Raw genomic sequence first — 19,957 nt, 5'->3', positions numbered from 1 at the left:
TCACTTCTCATTTGTGAATGTGTCTCCTTTTGCTTCCAGGCGAGGGCGCTCTATGCAGCATTCCCATAGAGAACATCCTGGCCGTTGAGAGGCTGGAAGAAGAGTCTTTCAAGATGAAAAATGTAAGGGCTGCTGTTTGGCCCAAAATACTACTTCAAGTATGAAGATTTTTCCGCTCACTTGCTGTCTGTTTTTCCCCCTTCTCCAGATGTTCCAGGTTATTCAGCCAGAGAGAGCGCTCTACATCCAGGCCAACAACTGCGTAGAGGCCCGTGACTGGATTGACATCCTGACCAAAGTCAGCCAATGCAACCGCAAACGCCTGAGCACCTACCATCCTTCAGCTTACCTCAATGGCCACTGGCTCTGCTGCAAGCTCTCAGCAGATACAGCCCCAGGGTGTACGCCCTGCACTGGGTACATAAAGCTGTCAGAATCCATCCACCATCAGATTATTCTCCTTTGTTCTCCCTCTTATTATTTGCCTGTCTGCTTCTATTTTCAGTGGTCTCCCAGCAAACATCCAGCTGGACGTAGATGGAGACAGAGAAACCGAAAGGATTTATTCCCTCTACAGCACATACGTGACCAAACTGATCAAGATGCAAGGTCTGACTGCCTGTTTTCCGCCCTGTCTGAGTTTATTTTCATCTTACCTCTTTTGTTTAGTCTCTTACTCTGCTGCCTGTCCTCCCCTACAGAGGCATGTGGCAGTAAGTCTGTGTACGATGGGCCCGAACAGGAGGAGTACTCCAGCTTTGTCATCGATGACCCCCAGGAGACTTACAAAACCCTGAAGCAGATTGTTTCAGCTGTGCAGACCTTGGAGCAGCAGCACACCAAGTACAAACGGGACAAGTTCAAGAAGACAAAGATAGGCAGCCAGTATGTGGTTTGTTCGTAGCCTGGATAGAATACACTCACTTTATTTATAGCGCAATGCTGGCTTTAGGTCATCAAAGAGCAACTTCCTTTTTCAGCCACCAGGTGGTGCAGTCGTACAAGTGTCTGTTACTCATGAGCATGAACAACACTTTTAACGTCTCAAGTAACCACTGTGAGCTATGTCATTGATTCTCACAGCGGCCGTGTTGCATCAGCTTTTGGTTCAGATTTGTATGAATATTTTGACCTCAACTTGATCTCACCACCTGAAACTAAACACCATCTTTTTCTGTGTTTTCTCAGGGAGCATCCGATTGGAGACAAGAGTTTTCAGTGCTACATCAGCCAGTAGTCCGAGCGCTCCACCTACTCTATCTAGCAGTGGCCCTGAATACTGTTTCCATTATGCTCAGAACCAGCATACTTTACTGTGGAAAAAAATACACCCTAACACAGCTCTGTGTCTGGTGTTGAGTTTGAAATCTGAATCTTTTTTTTTAAAAACAAGGTAAAAAGAAAACCAGGTGAATCCATGCCAAATATTTTTTTTACAGAATATTCAATTCTGTAGGCAAAGATGCTTGTTTGGCGACAAGTGTCACCTGATTAACTGATTTGTTCAGTCTGAAGAAAATAACTTTTAAGACTTGGCTGCAAGACTGAAAGAGCTGTGTTGTGTAGATGGACTTTTTTTGTGCAGCGTCTCAGTGTGCATCACTCCAAATTTGGAGAAACAGACCTCAAATCAGCGGGAAAAGCGAAAGAATGGTTGTGGAGGAAAGGAGGGATCAGAATGGGGAGATAATTACACCATGCACCCATCTGTCGGGGTCTCCCTTCTGTGATGTGACGAGAGAACGAACATTTTCACTGGACAATTCTGACAGTGACCAACACGCACTTTAATCGCCTCCAAATCTATGGATGAACAAGCTTCGCAGCACACTTTCAAAAAGCTTCTTTTATCTTTTTGATTTGTGTTTTGTTGTTGAAATGTTCCGTTGTATTTCAAGTCTGACAGACCAAACTTTAGATAGAAGGAAGGATTATAATTTCCCCCTTTTTGGGTGGTGTTGTCCCCATGCACTTGTTTTTTTTTTCTGCTTTGTTCCTCAACCACCTCAGGAAGGACGTGCATATTGAGGGGACACAAGAAGGGATTGCTGGGACCAAGCACAGCCTAGAGCAGACTGATCTTAGCAATAGGAACCACTCCACACACAGTTGTAGCACTCTTTTTTTTTTAATCTTAATCATCAAGTCCTAAGCCTTGTTCTGTTTGTGGTTGGATGATTTGCTCCTGTGTGAGTTCGCCGGTTAAAGGAAAAGCATGCTGTTTTCTTTACCTGCCTCTCATGTCCACTTTCAAAACCTGTTCCTGTAGATAACAAAGGGGAGTGAGGAGGTTAACCTGTGAAAAACGTGCCCACGATGTACACTCAGTAGTCTCTTCTACTAACAAAGAATGGCTTTTGTTCTTGTTCACAAAGTTTCAGGCATTTTAACCTGAAACAAATTAGTTGAGAAACTAAAACATTATTGGGCCTGAGCGAGAACCACTTGGATCCATGCAAGAAACGTAACAGCATGGCCAGCACAAACTAGCATGTACTAAACCCCTGTAAAACAAATGTGCCGCTTATCTGGAGTATCAAAGTGGTGTTGCAGTCAAAATGCACCACTGAGCAGTTGGTTCTGTGCTCCCCAAGCAGAACTAGAAGAATCCGAACACGATCCAGTTCTTTTTTTGTCAGAAGCACCTCTGCAATCCAACATACAAGGTAACAACTTCAGCCACATGTTCCGCTGTAAGCTAATGTTCAGGTTTTATCTTCAAACATCCTTCGCTATTTACTCTACAATAATGAGCAATGCAGAACAATGGAAGAACACCTGGATAAAATGCAGTTCAGTGCAGAAGGCATTTTAGCAGAACGGCTGAATGGCTCAATAATTCAGTTATTACCACAAACTAATTGCAACACACTGACCCAACCTTCTGAAAGTCTGGAGCCCATTTACTGGGGGAAAAGTCTAACCTTCATTACAACCCATGAGCACATACATTCATTTCTGAAAAAGTTACTTTCACTTTATTGTAAGTGTTTTATAATAATGTGTTTGGAAAACCTGCTGCTTTTGTAGCAGAACTTGGTAACCATGGATGAAGAACTTGCACGTCCCTCCCCCCTTCCTCTATGCTGTGCTTCAGCTCTGCCTCCAGAGTTCCGCCCTGCAAAGGAAGCTGCTTTCAACAGGCTAATATCTAATATAATGGCAACTCTTGGAAGTGGCAGTGACTGACACACATTAGCGACTCCTCCTGGCTCACAACAGATTATTTTTAGTTGCATCTGGAGCACTAGGGGGAAGGATTTTGTTTTTAAAAATTTGAATCTTTCATATTACCGTCAGCGCATACTAACAGTGGCAAAAAAGTTCTGCTTTAAGAGGGGCTAATGCTTACCTCTCATATCCACCATTAGGATTGTTTCACTCTGTCTAAGTAGCTAATGCCAAGCTACACCTACTATCACAAATCAGAGATATGTGTTAGCACCTCTTGTTGAATAAGGATGTTTGTAGCCTCTAATCAGTCCATATACTAACATTTTAACCAGTTTCATCTCAAGTTGTAATTGTTAATTGAATTGTGTGTGACGGATTGCGTTGCCCTACTGGTGTGGTTCTTCTGTTCTGTGGGTTCTTACTTTGGGAAAGATGCCCCCATCCCCCTTCCTCCTCCTCTGTTTGAACACTTTTTTTTATGCATTCCTCTGAAAAGCCCTCTGCTGTGAATCTTAGCAGGTGGAAACTCAGAATCAGCTAAAGGTACAGGACTTTTTTGTTGTTAACCAGACGTCCTCCATGCTTTCCAAAGGCAGCCGCACTTATTGACACAAAACGCTCACTCTTGCCAAACAAGTGCATGTGAAGTATTGTGGTAGTCACAGCGACAGTGGCCACCGCTACAAACCAGAGGCAAATTTTGTATTTTCCAAAACTAATTACACGCGTGTGTAGCCTCATGGGTGTTACCGTGATTACAGAATCTCAATCAGTGCCAGTCATCACTTTTTTGCAGTTGTTTTTTGAAAAATAAACAAAAAAATATAATTGTTTAGATGTATTTTTTTTTTTTTATCTCAGCCTATAGCTGTTTTAAAAACAGTTAAGCAGTTATTCCAGTGACGTGTTTCTTTGTCCAATATGTTGAACTTTAAGGAAGGTTGTCAACAATTTGACTCTATTTTCTATCTTTTTCTTCAAATCTTGAACTGAATAACTGAAATGTGTGTGTTTTGTGCATGTGTTTTTCAGTGTGAACATGAGTGAATGAAATGATGGGTTTTATTGCAAATTCATTTAACCTTGAGTTAAAGGACCCAACCTGTACAGACAGAGTGTCACTTGTTAAAACAACCACTGCCTGTACTTATACTAAAGACACTGTTTCTCCACTCTGGCCTGATGCAGTGTATTATCCTTCCCCCCTTGTATAGAACCTCAGTTTTTTCACATGAAACCTTTGCCAATTTATTCTCCCCAAGCATTTTATGTACAATAACAACACTGATGGAACATAAACTTTGATGAGTGTTTTTTTCCATCAGTAACTAACTCTCCTCAGGTGTATGGAACTGATATTCATCATAATTTTCCAGTAAAACCTTCCCAGAAACATCAGCTCAGTTGCTGCAGTGACAGCAGTTACGGTAACAGCACCTCCCCCATCCCGAAGTCCACCAAAGGGGAATGAATTATGCAATAAAGATGATATGCAATAATATCCCAATTTAACATTTCACATCTTCTGACTTTTTGCAGTAAATTTCCTCTTCTGATAGATGCATATTATAAAGGGAGAACAGTGTATTTTGTACAAATATTTTAAAAGTATTAAAAATAACTGTGTGTTCAATGTGTACATAAAGCGGCTGAATGAATGGTGAAAATGTGATGTGTTTTTTTTCCTGAATAACTTCATGAAACCAATATTAATGCAAATGTGTTGTCTGTGTCATTTGTTATTCAAACCAGCTTTACTCAAGCTTCACTTTTTCAGTCGAAGATGATCCTGAGAAAAAGTCAGTGGATGTTTTCTATTTGTGTTTAGATCTGCGGTGCGGTTGACATTGGGGTCAGGCTTTTGCCTTGTATGGATTAATTCATTCATATCTTTTGATGTGACACACGGTGGTGCACTTAGCTTTATGAAACCCTCCTAAATATTCTGAATATCTCCATAAATATGAACTGAAATATCAACAGACTGATGCACAAGCCCCTTCAACTGGATAAAGAAAGTCTAATTGATTAAATGAGAAAAAAAAGTATCATAGTAGTCATTTATTTCACTGATTAATGTGATACAATATCTATGAGAAGTGAAAGTATGCAAATCTTAGCTTTCAGTATTTGCTGTGATCCACTTGCGCAGCAATAACTCTAAATTAACAGTTGGGGTTACTTAATCAGTTATACACATAAACTTGCAGGAATTTTGGTCTATTCCTCTAAACAGAACAACTTCAAATTTAGGATTCTGGGGGAGATTTCCTCTCATGAACTGCTCACTTTGAGTCCTAACATCTTTTTTAGATTGTGCTCAAGATTTTTGACTTAATCAAAACAAAACATTTATTCCGCTTTTATCGTACCTTTGTGGGATGACTTTTGTTCTTAGGATTGTTGTCTTGCTGCGTGGTCCAATTTTTTTTTTTTCCAGTAAAGATTTCCTGATATTTTCGGATTTTGCTTGTGCATTTTGAGTTCATCGTCCCATTAAACGATGGCAGCTACAGCAAAACAGCCCCAAACCATGATAGGAACGCTGCCGTGTTGAATAGATTGGATAATATTTTTTGACACAACACTTGAAATACATTTTTTTTAACATTCCTTCGGGTGTGTTTGTGCAGTCTTTAGCAAACTGCCTTCAGGCAGCAGTGTTAACTGGAGAGCACTAGCTTTCTGCTTGCAGCCCTACTATTGTTTCTTTTCAGAGATCTCCTCATGCTGGACTTATTTGAACATCATTAAAGGTGAAAAGGGCTTTTAGTTGGATTTGTGACATTGCAGACTATTAAACACCCTACTCCTAAAGTGATGTTTGTTGGTTTAACATTTCTGAGAAAGGTAATGGTCTTGAAATTCCTCAGTAAACAATCTGTTTGACGGTGGATAGTTGGACATAGATGTGGCTTTGTAACCTTTTCCAGCCCGATGAGCGTGTACATCCTCCTTAGACTTTGGTTGATTCCATATATATTTTAATAAAACAGGGCACCTGCTCACACCTGAGAGTTATTTCTGCCACTCAGATATGATGAGGGGTCGTGCTAAGGTCGTGCATTACCAAGGATGTTATTTCTTTGCTCTTTATTTTTTACATTTAGAGCTTTTTAAAATATATATAGCCTGCATATATACGCAATAATCTCCATAGATGATTACCAAACATCGGAGATGATGGAAAAGCCCACGTGTAACTAAATAAAGCTCATCGTCTTCGTTTAACTACCGGGAGCACAGCCTATAAATGTTCAATACATTCATGTCATAATTATTAAATCTCTTTGTAATATATAATATAGCCCAATGAGTGAGTGCTTCCCGAAATCCTTGTTGCTCTGGGCCTCCTGTCCTGTATTGTATTTTGTAAACCTATTTTCTGCATGACTTCAGACACGTTGATGGAACAAAGGCAGAGTGTGAGTGTGTCAGCAGCGCTCCCTAGCTGCCTCCGTGTCCGCACCCCCCCCCCCCCCCCCCTCCCTACACTTTCGGGAAGAATAAAGTTTTTTTTACTCTCACGGACCTGCGCTCTGCCAGTCTTTACCCAGAGCCAAACCGTGGCCTAGCAGGAGGAACGGCCCGACTATGTGGAGACGGAACCAGGCTCTTGGGAAACCCTTGACTTGTCTCGTATTACTTGTGACGCTCGTCGATGCTTATCGATGTAAGTACGTTTGTGGGCTTTGCGGTTTTCATGGTGAGCTGGGGGGCTAATTCACGGAAAAGCCTGTCAGAGTGTAATAACTCTGAAGACAGTGCCTCAGTTTGAAACGAGTAGCTTCCAGTCTGGATGGGACTTAGATGGGGACAGTTTAAGGACTTTTGTCACTCTTAACTGACAGCCCGGGGGGGTCAGGGCTGCTCTTATGCACCGAGAAACAAAGCCTGGACAACATGAGCTGCTTATAACAACTGGGGGTTATTTCTGGGAAATAACGGTTTCGCAATGAGTGCATTTTAGGCCAATTCATAGAAGAGCAATTAGGTTGATCCATGCAGGCAGCAGCAGCCACATGGGCCATCTGTCATGAGGAAAGAAAGGAGTTACATTGCTGCAGGGTCATGTTTTATTGAAAAATGATCTTCTACAGTACTGTGAAAAGGCCCCAGGCCTATATTTCTTCTTCTTTTTTTTGCTAGCAAATGAAAAAATATGTGCAGTAGTCTATTGAAACCTGTGCCAACACAAATGGGAATACAGTATGTAAGGCAAAAACAGAGATTATACTGTAAAGGAAATATTTGCTATTCAGCACCTTCATTCTTCAACACTGAGCCCTCTTGGACAAGCACTGTTGTACTTTCTTGATGTGGTCTTTAATAATATGTCTTTAGGCTTCTTGAAGGATATACCAAATATCTTCTTTATATATTTGGTGCCTTTTCTTCAGTTCTCTGTCGAGATGATCCCACACTGCTTCGGTAATCTTGAGGCCCGGGCTCTGGGGAGCATTCATCACTCCATAAGACCTGCTGCCACTGATTTCCAGTGCAGTTCTTGTGTTATTTGGCATACATCGGCCTTTTCTCCCTGTTTCCCTACTTAAGAATGGCTTCTTGACAGATTCATGCTTCTTCAGATTCAGGTTCAGATGCATCTCCCATGGCCATTTCTGATGAGGCATCAGTGAACAGCAGATGGATTCACTGAAGTTCCAGATGCATGTTTCAGGTCCTGTTTAAGATCTTTGCTGGATTTTTTTCCCCAAATATTTCTTACTGACATCCCTATAAGATGCTGTTCATCTTCTGCGGATATTTTTTTTATCCTCCACTTTGTCCAGTTTCTTCATTTTTTTAAAGAAAACACTGTACACCATGCTGAGATGTGGCAAGTTTTTGGCTATTAGCTCTTTGGAAATGACTTTGTTGGAGCACAAATACTGTTTTATGTCTATCAAACTGTGGCATTATCTTTGCAATAGGCTTCTTATAACAAAATCCCTAAAGATGCTATTTAAAATCTGTTCTGTGCTTAGTTGTCTGTAGTCACAACACTTGTTCATTCCTTGACTTAGGTCCCTTTTTATGCTCAAATGGTCTTTGTCAAGTACACTCCTGATCAAAATCGTAAGACCAGTTAAAAAATTTAAATTATTTACATTTCGCACTGTTGGATCTTAAGAAGGTTCTAAGCAGAGCTTCAAAATGCAAAAAGAAGAAATGGGAACAAGAGACCAAAAGATTTGAGCAGGCAATTTATTGAATACAACAATTTAACTGAAGTAGGCTGTTCATCAGCTGATCAAAAGTTTAAGACCATCTTATATATTCCTCTGAAAATGGCCAGGTACAACAGCTGGTTTAAATGGAGTGAAAAAAGCAGGCAATGTCTAAAGAAAAACTTTGGGAAACTGCAGCTTTGTCCAATGTGTAAATGAGTATTTGTGTGTCTATCCAAGTCCTGAGCCAGAGCACAGCCACCCAGTTCCTGCGCAGGCACCGCAGAGCCAACTCTCTCTTTGAGGAGAGCAAGAAAGGCAATCTGGAGAGGGAGTGCATTGAGGAGCTGTGCAACAAGGAGGAGGCCAGAGAGATCTTTGAGAACCAGCCCGAGACGGTAAGACCCGTGGTTACAGTGTGAGGGCCGCCTGACCTGCAAGCAGCACATCTCAGTGAATAACTGCAGTGAATAAAGGGACATGAAGATAGTCTGTCAGGATAGTAATTAAGATAAACGGAGCACTGAGAGATAAATTAAGCTGTGAAAGTGAAAGAAAACGCGATGAATTAGCTGATATCTTTTATAACTGATCATTTGTTGGATTTATTTGTGTAAGAAAATGACATAAATTACATCATAATTCACTGCAGCTCCAGCTGATGGCTTCATATGTCAGTGCCAGTTCATCTTTGGTGCTTAAATGATGGTTAAAATGAACAAATAAAAGACAGGTGAATAGGGCCTAGGGTTCGACCCCTGACTGAACAGTCCTTGGCTGATTTATTCCCCTGCTCTGTTTCCCACATTTTTTGTCTGTCTTTACTGAATCTGTTAAGTAAAGGCAAAAATACAGATAAGAACAATTAAAGTTAGGTTTAAATGTTCAATTCATTAAGCATATTAAATGTTTTTTGTTTTTTTCCAGGAGTACTTCTACCCTAAATATGTTGGTAAGTTTGCTAAATGTATTATCTTTCTTGAAATATAGAAATATTATGATGCTTTATTGTTTATAGACCAAATTGGAAAACTTGGACTTGAATGTTGTACACATGTTGCACAGACGATGGCAATAGTAGATTGCACACAATTCCCAATGTCCAGGCATTGGTGCATTATCATTTGTTCCACTAGCCTCATCGTATTCTCAAACAAACCCCTTTGTTTCAGCATGTCTGGGTTCCTACCGCGTCGGCATCAACAACCAAAACTCAGATTCGGACATCATCCCGTCAGACCTTCGCACCTGTGTGAAAGGTCAGAGGCGTCATCGTGAGCTTTTAATGACGATTAGTTCTTAGCTCTGTCAGCTCCAAAGTGCCTTTGGCGTCATCCTGTTTTGTTTGTGTGTTTAAAACCAGAGATCAGTAACCAGTGCACACCGTTTCCGTGCTACAAGGAGGGTTCAGAGCGTTGCGTGGATGGACAGGCCTCCTTCGAATGTCTGTGTAAGCCCGGCTGGAAGGGGCTGCGCTGTGAGGACGGTGAGTTCTCATACATGTCCAGGATTTTAAACTTTATAAATCAGCTTTGACTTCAAATGGGTGCCTAAACCCAGACTTAATGTAATTTGAAAGCCTCTTGAAATGATTGAACTGGCTGCTGATACTTGTTGCTGTGTGGGGCATTGATTTGGCAGACATTGATGAGTGTTCAGATCCCGAACATCCAGGAGGATGCAACCAAAAATGTAACAACATCCCCGGAAGTTTCCACTGCATGTGTGAAGAAGGCTACTATATCAATGACAAGATCAACTGCATGGGTAAGAAAGATGATCTGACCTCACTGAGTGTGTATTTTATTGACTCATGGCTATTATTTCACCTCATGGAAGAAACATGGATACTTTAGAGTCTTGCACAACACCTGAACGCTCACAATATATTATTCTGTCAGATAACGTCCTTTTTATTTATCCATATAGATGTTGGAACCCTTTGTGCTTTAAAACAGAGTTTGTTCCCTCAGCTGTCCCCCCTCAGGGAACACATAATTTGTTATTTCCAAAGCTGACCCCGAGGTTACCCATTACATAACCAAATGTGGACAGCCAATAAGATCTGAAAAGATGGACCGTCCTTTCCGCTGTAAACACTCTCATAACTCTGAGCTATTGGAGGTGATAATAGTTTTGAGATGCTTGTTGTCTCATTTCTGCACATTCTACGTGTCCTGCCTTGTTATGTGTGGGCAGCTCACTGTTTATCTTTGAGTGTATCCAGTACAAAGTCTTCACAAACATGGACTCAGTCAGTTTGATAAATTTGCTTTCTTTATCCATTAGGCAGGCTGTGGAGATTTAGAAAAACTATACACTTGGATTTGTGCACAGGCTGTCCCATGTTGTGCATCCATTTAGATTAACTGGTGTTCAAAGTGTACCGTAATTTGTAAAAAAAAAAAAAAAAAAACTGTTTGTTGTGGGAGCATTCAGTTTGATTGCAGTTATGAATCATTTTTCAGTTCAGATCTGTTAGTTGTTGTGCATAGTATGTCAGAATTATAGAACAACACTTGTTATTTCCACTGATAGAGAGCGGGTATTCACAGTTGAACAAACAGATTATAAAACTTGATCTGCTTGGTATTTACTTAAGAATGATCTCATGCTTATGGGAGTATTTTGTGCAGCTGCACTGAGGATGACATCTTTTTTGTTACTGATGCATCACAGCACATTGAAATTCTTTTTGGCAAATCGCAACTTGTTTGGAAGCTGAGGTCAGAGTGCAGCATCACCTATGAAGGGGTTAAGAACCTCGCTTAAGGGCCCAGCTGTAGCAGTTCAGTGGCGCTGAGGCTTGAACCTTTGACCCCAGAGACACAACCACTTTAAGGCTCAATCTCTTTTACAATGAGAGGGTCTTGAACCTACATAAAATGATTCAAAAATTGAAGTATTACAGTTATATATATATATATAAATATTTAGGGGAAAGTATTTCCTGCATGTACCCAAATTACACTTGCAGACCCCAGACAGTTCATTTATTTAAGCTAAATTCAGACAATTCATGAAAGTCTAACAAGATCATTTGCACATTGTCGCTCCCTGTTTTCCAGATATCAATGAGTGCCTGTTGTACCCCAGTATCTGTGCAGAACCAGCTAAATGTGTCAACACACCAGGCATGTATGAGTGCCAGTGTCCACTTGGATTTAAGTACAACTTCACCTCCAAGACCTGTGACGGTGAGTTTCCATTTTTTTGTTTCTCTCTCAGGCCCTGTTTACACCTGACATTAACATATATCCTGAATAATCGGAACATTTCTAGTTTTCCGGCTCCTCTTTAGTGTAAACTGCTCTCAGTTTGGGTGCAAAATGCTGGCACCCTCTGTTTTTGTAACCAATCTTAAAACATATCCCTTTAAAACGGCTTAAATTTAATCTATTGATCTGGTTGTGTGCTCCCTGTTTTAATTTGCTGATTTAGTATATTTTTTAAGCCCTCTGTTTTTAATTTTTAAATCTTTGCTTTTATTGGTATTTGTAATATATCGCAGCTATATGGTTTGCAGAGACATGCGCAAAAGGCAATACCGCAAACCTGTTTCTATCCTGACCTACATAGCTTGGTAGGCTATCAAGAGGAACCTGTTACTCACAATTGTCTGCATGTCAAAGACAATCCACCCAGGTCCATTGATGTTCGGGCACCCCATGACTTAACTCAGGGCTACACCGCTCACTTTAAAAACTAATGGCTGTCACTGGTGTTTCACCAGGTGCACAGATAGCACTCATCATTCCAGTCATGGTCCTTGAATTTGACACTTTTCCATTTGACACAGCTGAAATTTGAAATACAGCTCAGACCATTCCTGGATGTGGTCGGTGGGATCTTAGTGCATCCTGGCTACATTCACTTCTGTATGTAGAGATGCCCGCTAGTGATTGGCTTGCCCAAAATGCATATTAATGTCAGGTGTAAAGGGGGCCTTACCACCTACAGTCATGAAGTCTGACAGGTAACAAAGCTAATATTAAACCAAATTCATAAAATCTGACTCCTTTTTATGTTTCAATGCCACTGACTGATACTGCAGTCAGTGAGGGTAAACGCTTCTTCTCCCGTCGTTGCAGATGTGGATGAGTGTGAGCGGAACATGTGTCATGAGACTTGTATAAACACAGTGGGCAGCTATACATGCCACTGTGATGGTCGAGAGGGTTTACGACTGGCAGCGGATGAGCGATACTGCGAGAGAATCCCTGTTTGTGTGGACTTGTATGACTATAAACACCCTGAAATGCTTTACCTGGGGGAGCAGTTTGCGGGCCTGCCTGTCATCTACCTGCGCTTCCGTCTGCCGGAGAACACAAAGTAGGTGTTTACCACACACTGTACATAAAGACGTTAATGCTGTTCTTTAATTCTTTAAATCGTAAAAGAACAAAACGTTTTGTGTTTATGCCATGAGGAGAAAATAAATTTACACTATACTGATTAATCTCTGTCATCCTAAAGCTTTCTACACCCAGGTCAACTCTGGGTATTGTGTGTGAAAGCTGCCATGAATGGAATCAAATAAAAAATGGGATTTCTTTTGTAAGCTGTCCATGGCAAGTTGAAGCTCACTATAAGCTGATTTTCACACAATACTGACAGAGACAGAAGCTAAAATCTTACATTAAATTAAAAATCTTAAAGAGTTTAAGTGAATACGAAGTGTAAATGATTTCAGGATTTGGCTAAAAGCTGCAAAAATACTGTTTGGTCAATGATACTCTCTGAGGATTTAAGAGGGAGGCACCACCCTCCATTCATCAAATGTATCGTCTGCCTCGAAAGACAAAACAAAATCGACACTCATCTTTCTAGGTTTAATTTAGCAATATTTCTATATCACTTTCCAGATGGAGTAAGTGAATGAATGCAGTTGCATAAACAGATGAGCACATGTAGGAATCAGAGCATTAAAGGATAAGACCGTTTTTTTGACATTGGGCCCTTGATTTCACATTATAACATGATGTTCTACTCACCCCTGCTTGTTGTTGAACATTTGGAGCTGTTCCGAAGATATTCGAGAGGCGTCTGGCTGCTCTCTTGAGATATTCGGCCATGAAACGGTTTCCTATGGGCAAGCTTATACAGGCACAAACTATGCTGTTTATAATTTATTAATTACTGTACATTAGCACTGATAACGTGGAGGTGCGTCGCTTACTTAAAAAAATCCGGGTTACTGTAATTTTGATTTTTTTGTCGTAAAGTGGGTGTTACTGACGTCATCGTCGTGCTACTACCACAGACAGCCCACAGACCTGCTGCCTATTTATTCATTCGGCTAAAATTCAAAATTAGTAACCTGGATTTTTTTAAGTAAGCGACGCACCTCCACGTTATCAGTGCTAGTGTACAGTAATTAATAAATTATAAACAGCATAGTTTGTGCCTGTATAAGCTTGCCCATAGGAAACCGTTTCATGGCCGAATATCTCAAGAGAGCAGCCAGACGCCTCGCGAATATCTTCGGAACAGCTCCAAATGACCAACAACAAGCAGGGGTGAGTAGAACATCATGTTATAATGTGAAATCAAGGGCCCAATGTCAAAAAACCGGTCTTATCCTTTAAAGCTGGTGAACAGATTATATAAGAAGGTGTAGCCCTAATTAATAAGAGGTTTAATTGAGGTGGAGAATTGTTTTGCAATCATTTTTGGATAACAACACAAAAAAGACTGAAAGTTTGATCGACACCGGGGACACAAAACTGCTTATGTGTACATTCATATTTCTGTCTCCTTGTAGGTTTGCAGCAGAGTTTGACTTCCGAACATTTGATCCAGAGGGAGTGGTTCTTTATGCAGAGTCTTCCCAGGACTCGTGGTTTATGTTGGGGCTCAGAGCCGGTCGTATTGAGGTCCAGTTCAAAAACCAGCACATGTTCAAGGTTACCAGCGGAGGAAAAGCCATCAATGATGGACAGTGGCATGTGGTAAGAAAGTACTACAGTCCAGAAATTTGCTGCACACTGCAGCTCATTTTCTTTTGGCTGACATAGAGGTGGCCGAAGTACTAATCGATAAACTGAAGTGATGGAAGGTTCACTGTGATGTGCTCTGAAGTTGAACCGTGTAAAGGGTTGGTCGGAGGCAAAGAGAGAAAGAGTCTTGATGCTGTTGAGGTGTAACACGCAGATCTCTGTTGATGAGCTGGAGAGCAGCATCAGTGTGAAGATCAGCAAGGAGGCTGTGATGAGCATCAACAGCCCAGATAGTCTCTTCACGTCAGTGAACGGCAAACTGGAGACCAAAGTCTACATCGCCGGTCTTCCGAACCGCACAGAAAACGTCATCAAGCCTGTAAGCTGGTCAAAGTACCCAGTGTCACCACAACAGTGAAAATACATTCACAGTGCTAGATGAATGTGTTGAATTTTGCATTCGTCTGTTCCAATTCTGTAAATCCAAACTAATGCTCTCTGTTCATCTGTCAGATCAATCCTCGACTTGACGGCTGCATCCGTGGCTGGAACTTAATGAACCAGGGGGCATCCGGCGTGAAAGAGGTCATCCAGGAGAAGCAGAGTAAGCACTGCTTCGTGTACGTGGAAAGAGGATCTTTCTTCTCTGGGGCAGGACTGGCACACTTCAGCATAGACTACAGTGAGTAAGTTAAGCTTTATTAATCCCCGTGGGAAAAAAGTTTAGTGTCTGCTTTTGATCCGTCTTTAGTTCTTAAGGGCAGTGAGCAGCTGTACTGCAGCAGGACTTGATGTAGATTTGGTTTAAAAGCAGTAAGAAGGATGTTCCCAAACATGCTTTTTGTTGTGGGAGGAAAGTGAAGCAGTAGAGGCAACATAACCCCCCCCCCCCCCCCCACAAAATATTTTACAAAAAACATTCAATAAGATGCCGGAAACATTCCTCTGACCTGCACATCCGTGCAGCAACTCCCCCTCTCTTCTACATCCCAGACGTGTTCTGTTGAACTTAGATCTGACAACCGGAGAGGCGGTCATTGCCATGTTCGTGAGACCAGTTTTAACCAACCTTTGCATTAGGCTGGAAGTTGTCATTAAATTATGTTTAATTTTGCATCGCTGCCAGTGATGGATAATTGCATAAACGAGTAGGCGTACAAATGTTCCTTCTGGAAAAAAACCTATAGTACCTATAGTTTGGGCTGTATTTTCTTTATTATGATAGAAGTTACAGTTTTTTAGGACTACCTGAATAGGTGCAACTGTTTAGATTACTGAGATCGGCTGAACGACTGGAGGTTTCTGAATTCGTATCTGTTTTTGTATCTGTTTTCTTGCATATAAGCAGGTGATTCTGGGAGCTGGAATGTGGATATAAAGATGAGCATACGTCCGTCTAGCAGCACAGGCGTCCTCTTTGCTCTTGTCAACAACAATAACACAGTCTCCCTGTCAGTCGCTGTGGTAACAAAGGGAGAAGACGCTGTGAGTTTATTCTCGCTTGTTTTGGAAATAAACACACACATCTCTCTGCATCTCTTCACACTTTATGATTTCTATTTGCCTCTACTCCCTAGAACTTACAAGTCTTCTTGGATGGTGTCTCCGTGGCAACACTGGACTCGTTGATGTTGTGCTACCCTGACCGGCTGACGGTGCAACTGAATGTGACTGCCACAGAAATCCAGATATCGGCCAACTCTTCCACTGTTAGCTACATGAAGTCTGATGCCCTGCAGGAGGCACTGGAGCGCCTTAACGCCACCATGCAGAACCCCATCAGCACATACATTGGTGGGATACCAGGTCAGTTTAAACCACAAAGCACAAAAGAAACTCTCATTTCTTACAATGACTGTCAGAAAACGTTTTTAATCACATGTAAAGGCCAATATGACTTTCATAAGCTCGAACAGAAGTTAAGTACAAACATAAATGGGACTTTGCCATGATTGTGTTGCTGTTTTGTGTTGGCTTTTTGGACTTTTATTGCAAACCAGGGCTGGGGGCGAATATTAATTTACATCAGTCATTTTTCAAATGAAATATAAATCAGACAACACCATATATATCAATATAATCTAACGCTGCCTGGTTTCCCCTCTAAAGTCGTGCTAGTGTCTGGTTTTCCCCTCCATCTTGGCGCGGCCTCGCTCCTTCCTTTTCCTACATGCTTATGGGCGACTTATTGATGGCATCTTAACAACGTTGTCTGGATAGTTTTTCCAAAAAGTCACAAGCATTAAACGTAGACATGAGCTGGAAAAGTCTGTGCTACTTCTCATTAAAAAGGCTGGCTGCGACAACACGAGTCCTCCTATTTGCGTTCACCTCTGCAGAGCAGCTGCAGCCTAAACCAACTCACTTAGAAGTGTTTAACACGTAAATTAGTTTCCCACAATCATTAAGAAACACAATTAAACTATTGCCACTTTTAAACTTTGGATCTGAAGGACTGATTGTAAGTCGACTTCGCTTTAAAGTGCCAACTTTAAAAGTAACTGATCGAAAGAAGGGACTTAATTGTGGCTTCAAGGAATACGCTTAAAATTGTCAAATCTACAATCTACTATCGATTCATACTTCAAAGCTTGTGAGACTTCATGGTACATTCATGGACAACTCGGAAATGTATAAATCTGTACTAAAATGGCAATGTTTAAAAGGGTTTAAAAAATATGTTTCATTATTAAGAATGTCATTTTTTTTCTTGTTCAATCACTCAGAAAGACATATGAAAGCATTTGTTTTAAGCACTGAAATTACATTTTTGTTACAAATGTCATTTGTTGCGCAGGGTTTGGTCACAAATCAAAATGTTACTATGTGATGTTTAAGGATCACCGAAATGACTAAAATTCAGACGGGTGAATATGAATGACAAAAGTGTCAATAAACACTTCACTAAAAAAAACAAAAGTTAATCTCATGGTGGCGCTGCAGGAGAGGTGGGGACCAGCACAGTCAGCAGGAGATATTTCTAGGAATGAGGAGTTGTTAAGACAGTTAAGTCTGGATCAAAGGAGTGAACTCGTAGTCGGACTTTTTATCCTGAACCATGCAAGTCTTGCTGAAACTTGTAGCCATTGTTTTAAAGACAAACAATTTTGGATTATTCCGAGCTCTAATTCTCATGCTTGGCTAGATCTGTTCACTTATTTTAGTATTTAATTCATGTGAATATTGTAATATTTCCGCTGTGTCGCATTTAAAGGGGAACTCCGGGGCATTTGAAGTGCATTCCCATTGCTAGAGGTTGTCAAATACTGACAGTAGGACACAGACCGGTGCAAATCGGCGCTCCCTGTGCGGCTGTTATTGTTGTAAAACATTACAACAATACATGCCCAGTAATATTGTTGTAATGTTTTAAATACTTGAACGCAGTTTTTCTAGAGAAGATAATTGTTTTGTATATGGGAGTATCGTCCATCGACTCTTTTGGGCTTTCACATGCGCGAGCATACCGACAACCGGTGAGTTACATGCTGTTTATAAAGTTGTTTTGTAACGTCCCCATGCCAGTAATGTGAGAACCATGCATATGGTTTTGATGGTAAGGCTTGTGACTTTATTGTCGGATGGTTTATAAAGTGGTGTGACGTTTCTGCAGTGTGCAAGTTGTTGTTTTACGTGGAAGGTTTAGCACTTGCCCCTTAGCAACCACGTATTTGGCTAGCATGACAGGCTGCGCAAACAGCGCAATCGCCGCACAGGGAGCGCCGATTTGCACCAGTCTGTGTCCTACTGTCAGTATTTGACAACCTCTAGCAATGGGAATGCGCTTCAAATGCCCCGGAGTTCCCCTTTAATGCATCTTTTTTTTACTGGGTTATATTTACCATCGTCTTATCTCTCCAGTTCTAATTGACTGTCTAACTCCCTTTGTCTCAGATGACGTCCCGTTGCCTGCCACCCCTGTGTCGGCCTTTTACCACGGCTGCATGGACATCACCGTCAACGGCAGGCAGCTGGACTTTGACGAGGCTCTCAGCAAACATAACAGTATTAAGTCTCATTCCTGTCCTCCGGCCTCTGCCCCAGAGACTCACCCTTATGCTCCACACCAGCACAGAAAGTGACCTTAATTAGCCGATTTCACATTAAATAGCCGTCAAATTAGGCAGCGTCCCACAGGGGCAGTTTCTTGGGATATTTTGGATAGACGGTGTATTTTAAATTCCTTCTTACGCTTTTCATCCATACAGTGTTATTGTATCTGTCCTGTGAGTATTTTGTTCAGGGTTATTTGTTTGTGTGTGGGGGGAGTTTGAGTCACAATGAAGGCTGGGCGGAAGCTGGATGATGTAGTCGTAGCAGTTAAGTTAAACGTTTTCCTTGAAACTTTGAAAAAGAGCTGCGCTCTGTAGCACCAAGCGGGGTTCGTTGAGCAACAGATGGTTGCATTTGTGTAGAAAAATAAACAAATGGTCACTGTTGGCCAGGCTGTGATGGAACATGGGTCCTTTTCCTTGATACTGAATCAGTTCTATCTCTAAATTTTCAGTGTTTGGAGACTGTGGCCTCAGAAAGCTGAGCTGACAGACTTTTCATCCACTTCCGTTGCTTTCTCTTGTCTGAATGACCATCATCGATTGGGTCACCAGCTGTATACACCTGTCATTATTGAAACTGTTATACTACTACTTCTTTTGTCATATTCAGGGTTCCCCTGTGATCATAATTCACCTTGTATATAAACAAACCATCTGTCATATTTAACTTAAATGTAGTTGTTTTGTTTGTTTAATGTTTGTTTTAATAAAACTTTATCAATGCAACTCTATTCTGATGCGATTTCATTTCAACATCACATCCTTTTACCATCATTCAGGTGGCCACACAGGGAGACTTTCTCTGGAAAATGTTCAAAATGACCTAGTGCATTGATGTTTATAACAATACTGTCTATTTTAAGCTATCAAATAATCCAGTTAAAGCCTTTTCATGGCAACCTTCGTCCTAAATCCTTGCTGACACACCAAACTTATGTAGCCGTCTTTTACTAAACACCGCTTCACCCATGTGTGTTTCGTGTGAACTTCAAGTGATTTCTCCTTCATTCAGAGACGTCCACGGCAGCCCAACAAAGGAAAACTTTTTCCACTTGATCAAAATCACATTTGATCAATCACATTCAGTTTTTCAGTTTCAATCAATCACTGAATTCTGTCAATACTTCATAATTGGCCTCATTGGCACAGCGCTCTCTTGGTTCCAGTCTTACCTCTCAAGCAGGAAACAATACATCACTCTGAAAGGTTCCAACTCCATCGCTGCAGCAGTTAACCATGGCGTCCCCCAGGGGTCTGTCCTGGGTCCCCTTCTTTTCACCATTTACATGCTCCCGCCAGGACAAATTATCCGTAACCATGGACTCAGTTTTCACTGCTATGCTGATGACACTCAGATGTACATCAGCACAAACCCCTCCTCTCAGCTCCCACCCACGCAACTCAACAACTGCCTGCAGCAAATCAAAGCTTGGTTGACCTCTAACCTCCTCAAACTCAACAGCAGCAAAACGGAGCTCATGGTGGTGGCCCGGCACCCCTGCTGAAGAAGGTTGGTGATCTGGCCCTGGTCATAGATGGCTGTTCCATCTCTCCATCACCAGAGGTACAGAACCTGGGTGTCATCCTGGACTCCACCCTTTCATTTCGGTCCCACATC

General features: G+C 41.4%; 2 protein-coding genes across 4 annotated transcripts in view; both read left to right on the top strand.

Moving 5' to 3' along the window:
- The window catches only part of rasa3 (RAS p21 protein activator 3), a 46,048-nt gene extending 40,850 nt beyond the window's left edge, over nucleotides 1-5,198 (top strand). The window contains exons 20-24 of one of the 2 annotated variants that reach the window (XM_075449738.1): nucleotides 40-122; nucleotides 209-417; nucleotides 506-609; nucleotides 702-885; nucleotides 1,189-5,198. In XM_075449738.1, coding sequence (XP_075305853.1) covers nucleotides 40-122; nucleotides 209-417; nucleotides 506-609; nucleotides 702-885; nucleotides 1,189-1,237 — 629 coding nt within the window. In that variant the 3' untranslated portion in view covers nucleotides 1,238-5,198. The remainder of the gene's footprint in view (nucleotides 1-39; nucleotides 123-208; nucleotides 418-505; nucleotides 610-701; nucleotides 886-1,188) is intronic. The other variant, XM_075449800.1, reaches the window with a different exon arrangement.
- Nucleotides 5,199-6,694: 1,496 nt separating this feature from the next.
- pros1 (protein S) lies at nucleotides 6,695-19,065 on the top strand. Of its 2 annotated transcripts, none has more exons than XM_075470717.1 (14): nucleotides 6,695-6,847; nucleotides 8,586-8,743; nucleotides 9,273-9,297; nucleotides 9,518-9,604; nucleotides 9,709-9,831; nucleotides 9,987-10,112; nucleotides 11,414-11,542; nucleotides 12,437-12,677; nucleotides 14,110-14,296; nucleotides 14,499-14,663; nucleotides 14,798-14,966; nucleotides 15,630-15,769; nucleotides 15,862-16,090; nucleotides 18,179-19,065. In XM_075470717.1, exons 1-14 carry the CDS (start codon nucleotides 6,769-6,771, stop codon nucleotides 18,364-18,366), a joined length of 2,046 nt encoding a protein of 681 aa, XP_075326832.1. In that variant the 5' UTR covers nucleotides 6,695-6,768; the 3' UTR covers nucleotides 18,367-19,065. The 2 variants fall into 2 exon arrangements, with proteins under 2 accessions (XP_075326832.1, XP_075326841.1); XM_075470726.1 differs by having other exon boundaries at nucleotides 6,696-6,847; nucleotides 15,633-15,769.
- Nucleotides 19,066-19,957: the final 892 nt, after the last annotated feature.

The sequence above is a fragment of the Odontesthes bonariensis genome, chromosome 1 (genome assembly GCF_027942865.1).
Source record: "Odontesthes bonariensis isolate fOdoBon6 chromosome 1, fOdoBon6.hap1, whole genome shotgun sequence".
Lineage (NCBI taxonomy): Eukaryota > Metazoa > Chordata > Actinopteri > Atheriniformes > Atherinopsidae > Odontesthes > Odontesthes bonariensis.
Note: the sequence above shows the minus strand (reverse complement) of the source record. Positions and strands in the feature narration are given on the sequence as shown.

Excerpts from the sequence above, each read along its gene's own strand:
- pros1 (XM_075470717.1), top strand. The coding sequence starts at position 6,769 with ATGTGGAGACGGAACCAGGCTCTTGGGAAACCCTTGACTTGTCTCGTA. Across the intron at positions 9,832-9,986 it reads GGGGCTGCGCTGTGAGGACG|ACATTGATGAGTGTTCAGAT; the intron begins GTGAGTTCTCAT and ends TTGATTTGGCAG. Across the intron at positions 14,664-14,797 it reads CAGAAAACGTCATCAAGCCT|ATCAATCCTCGACTTGACGG; the intron begins GTAAGCTGGTCA and ends TTCATCTGTCAG.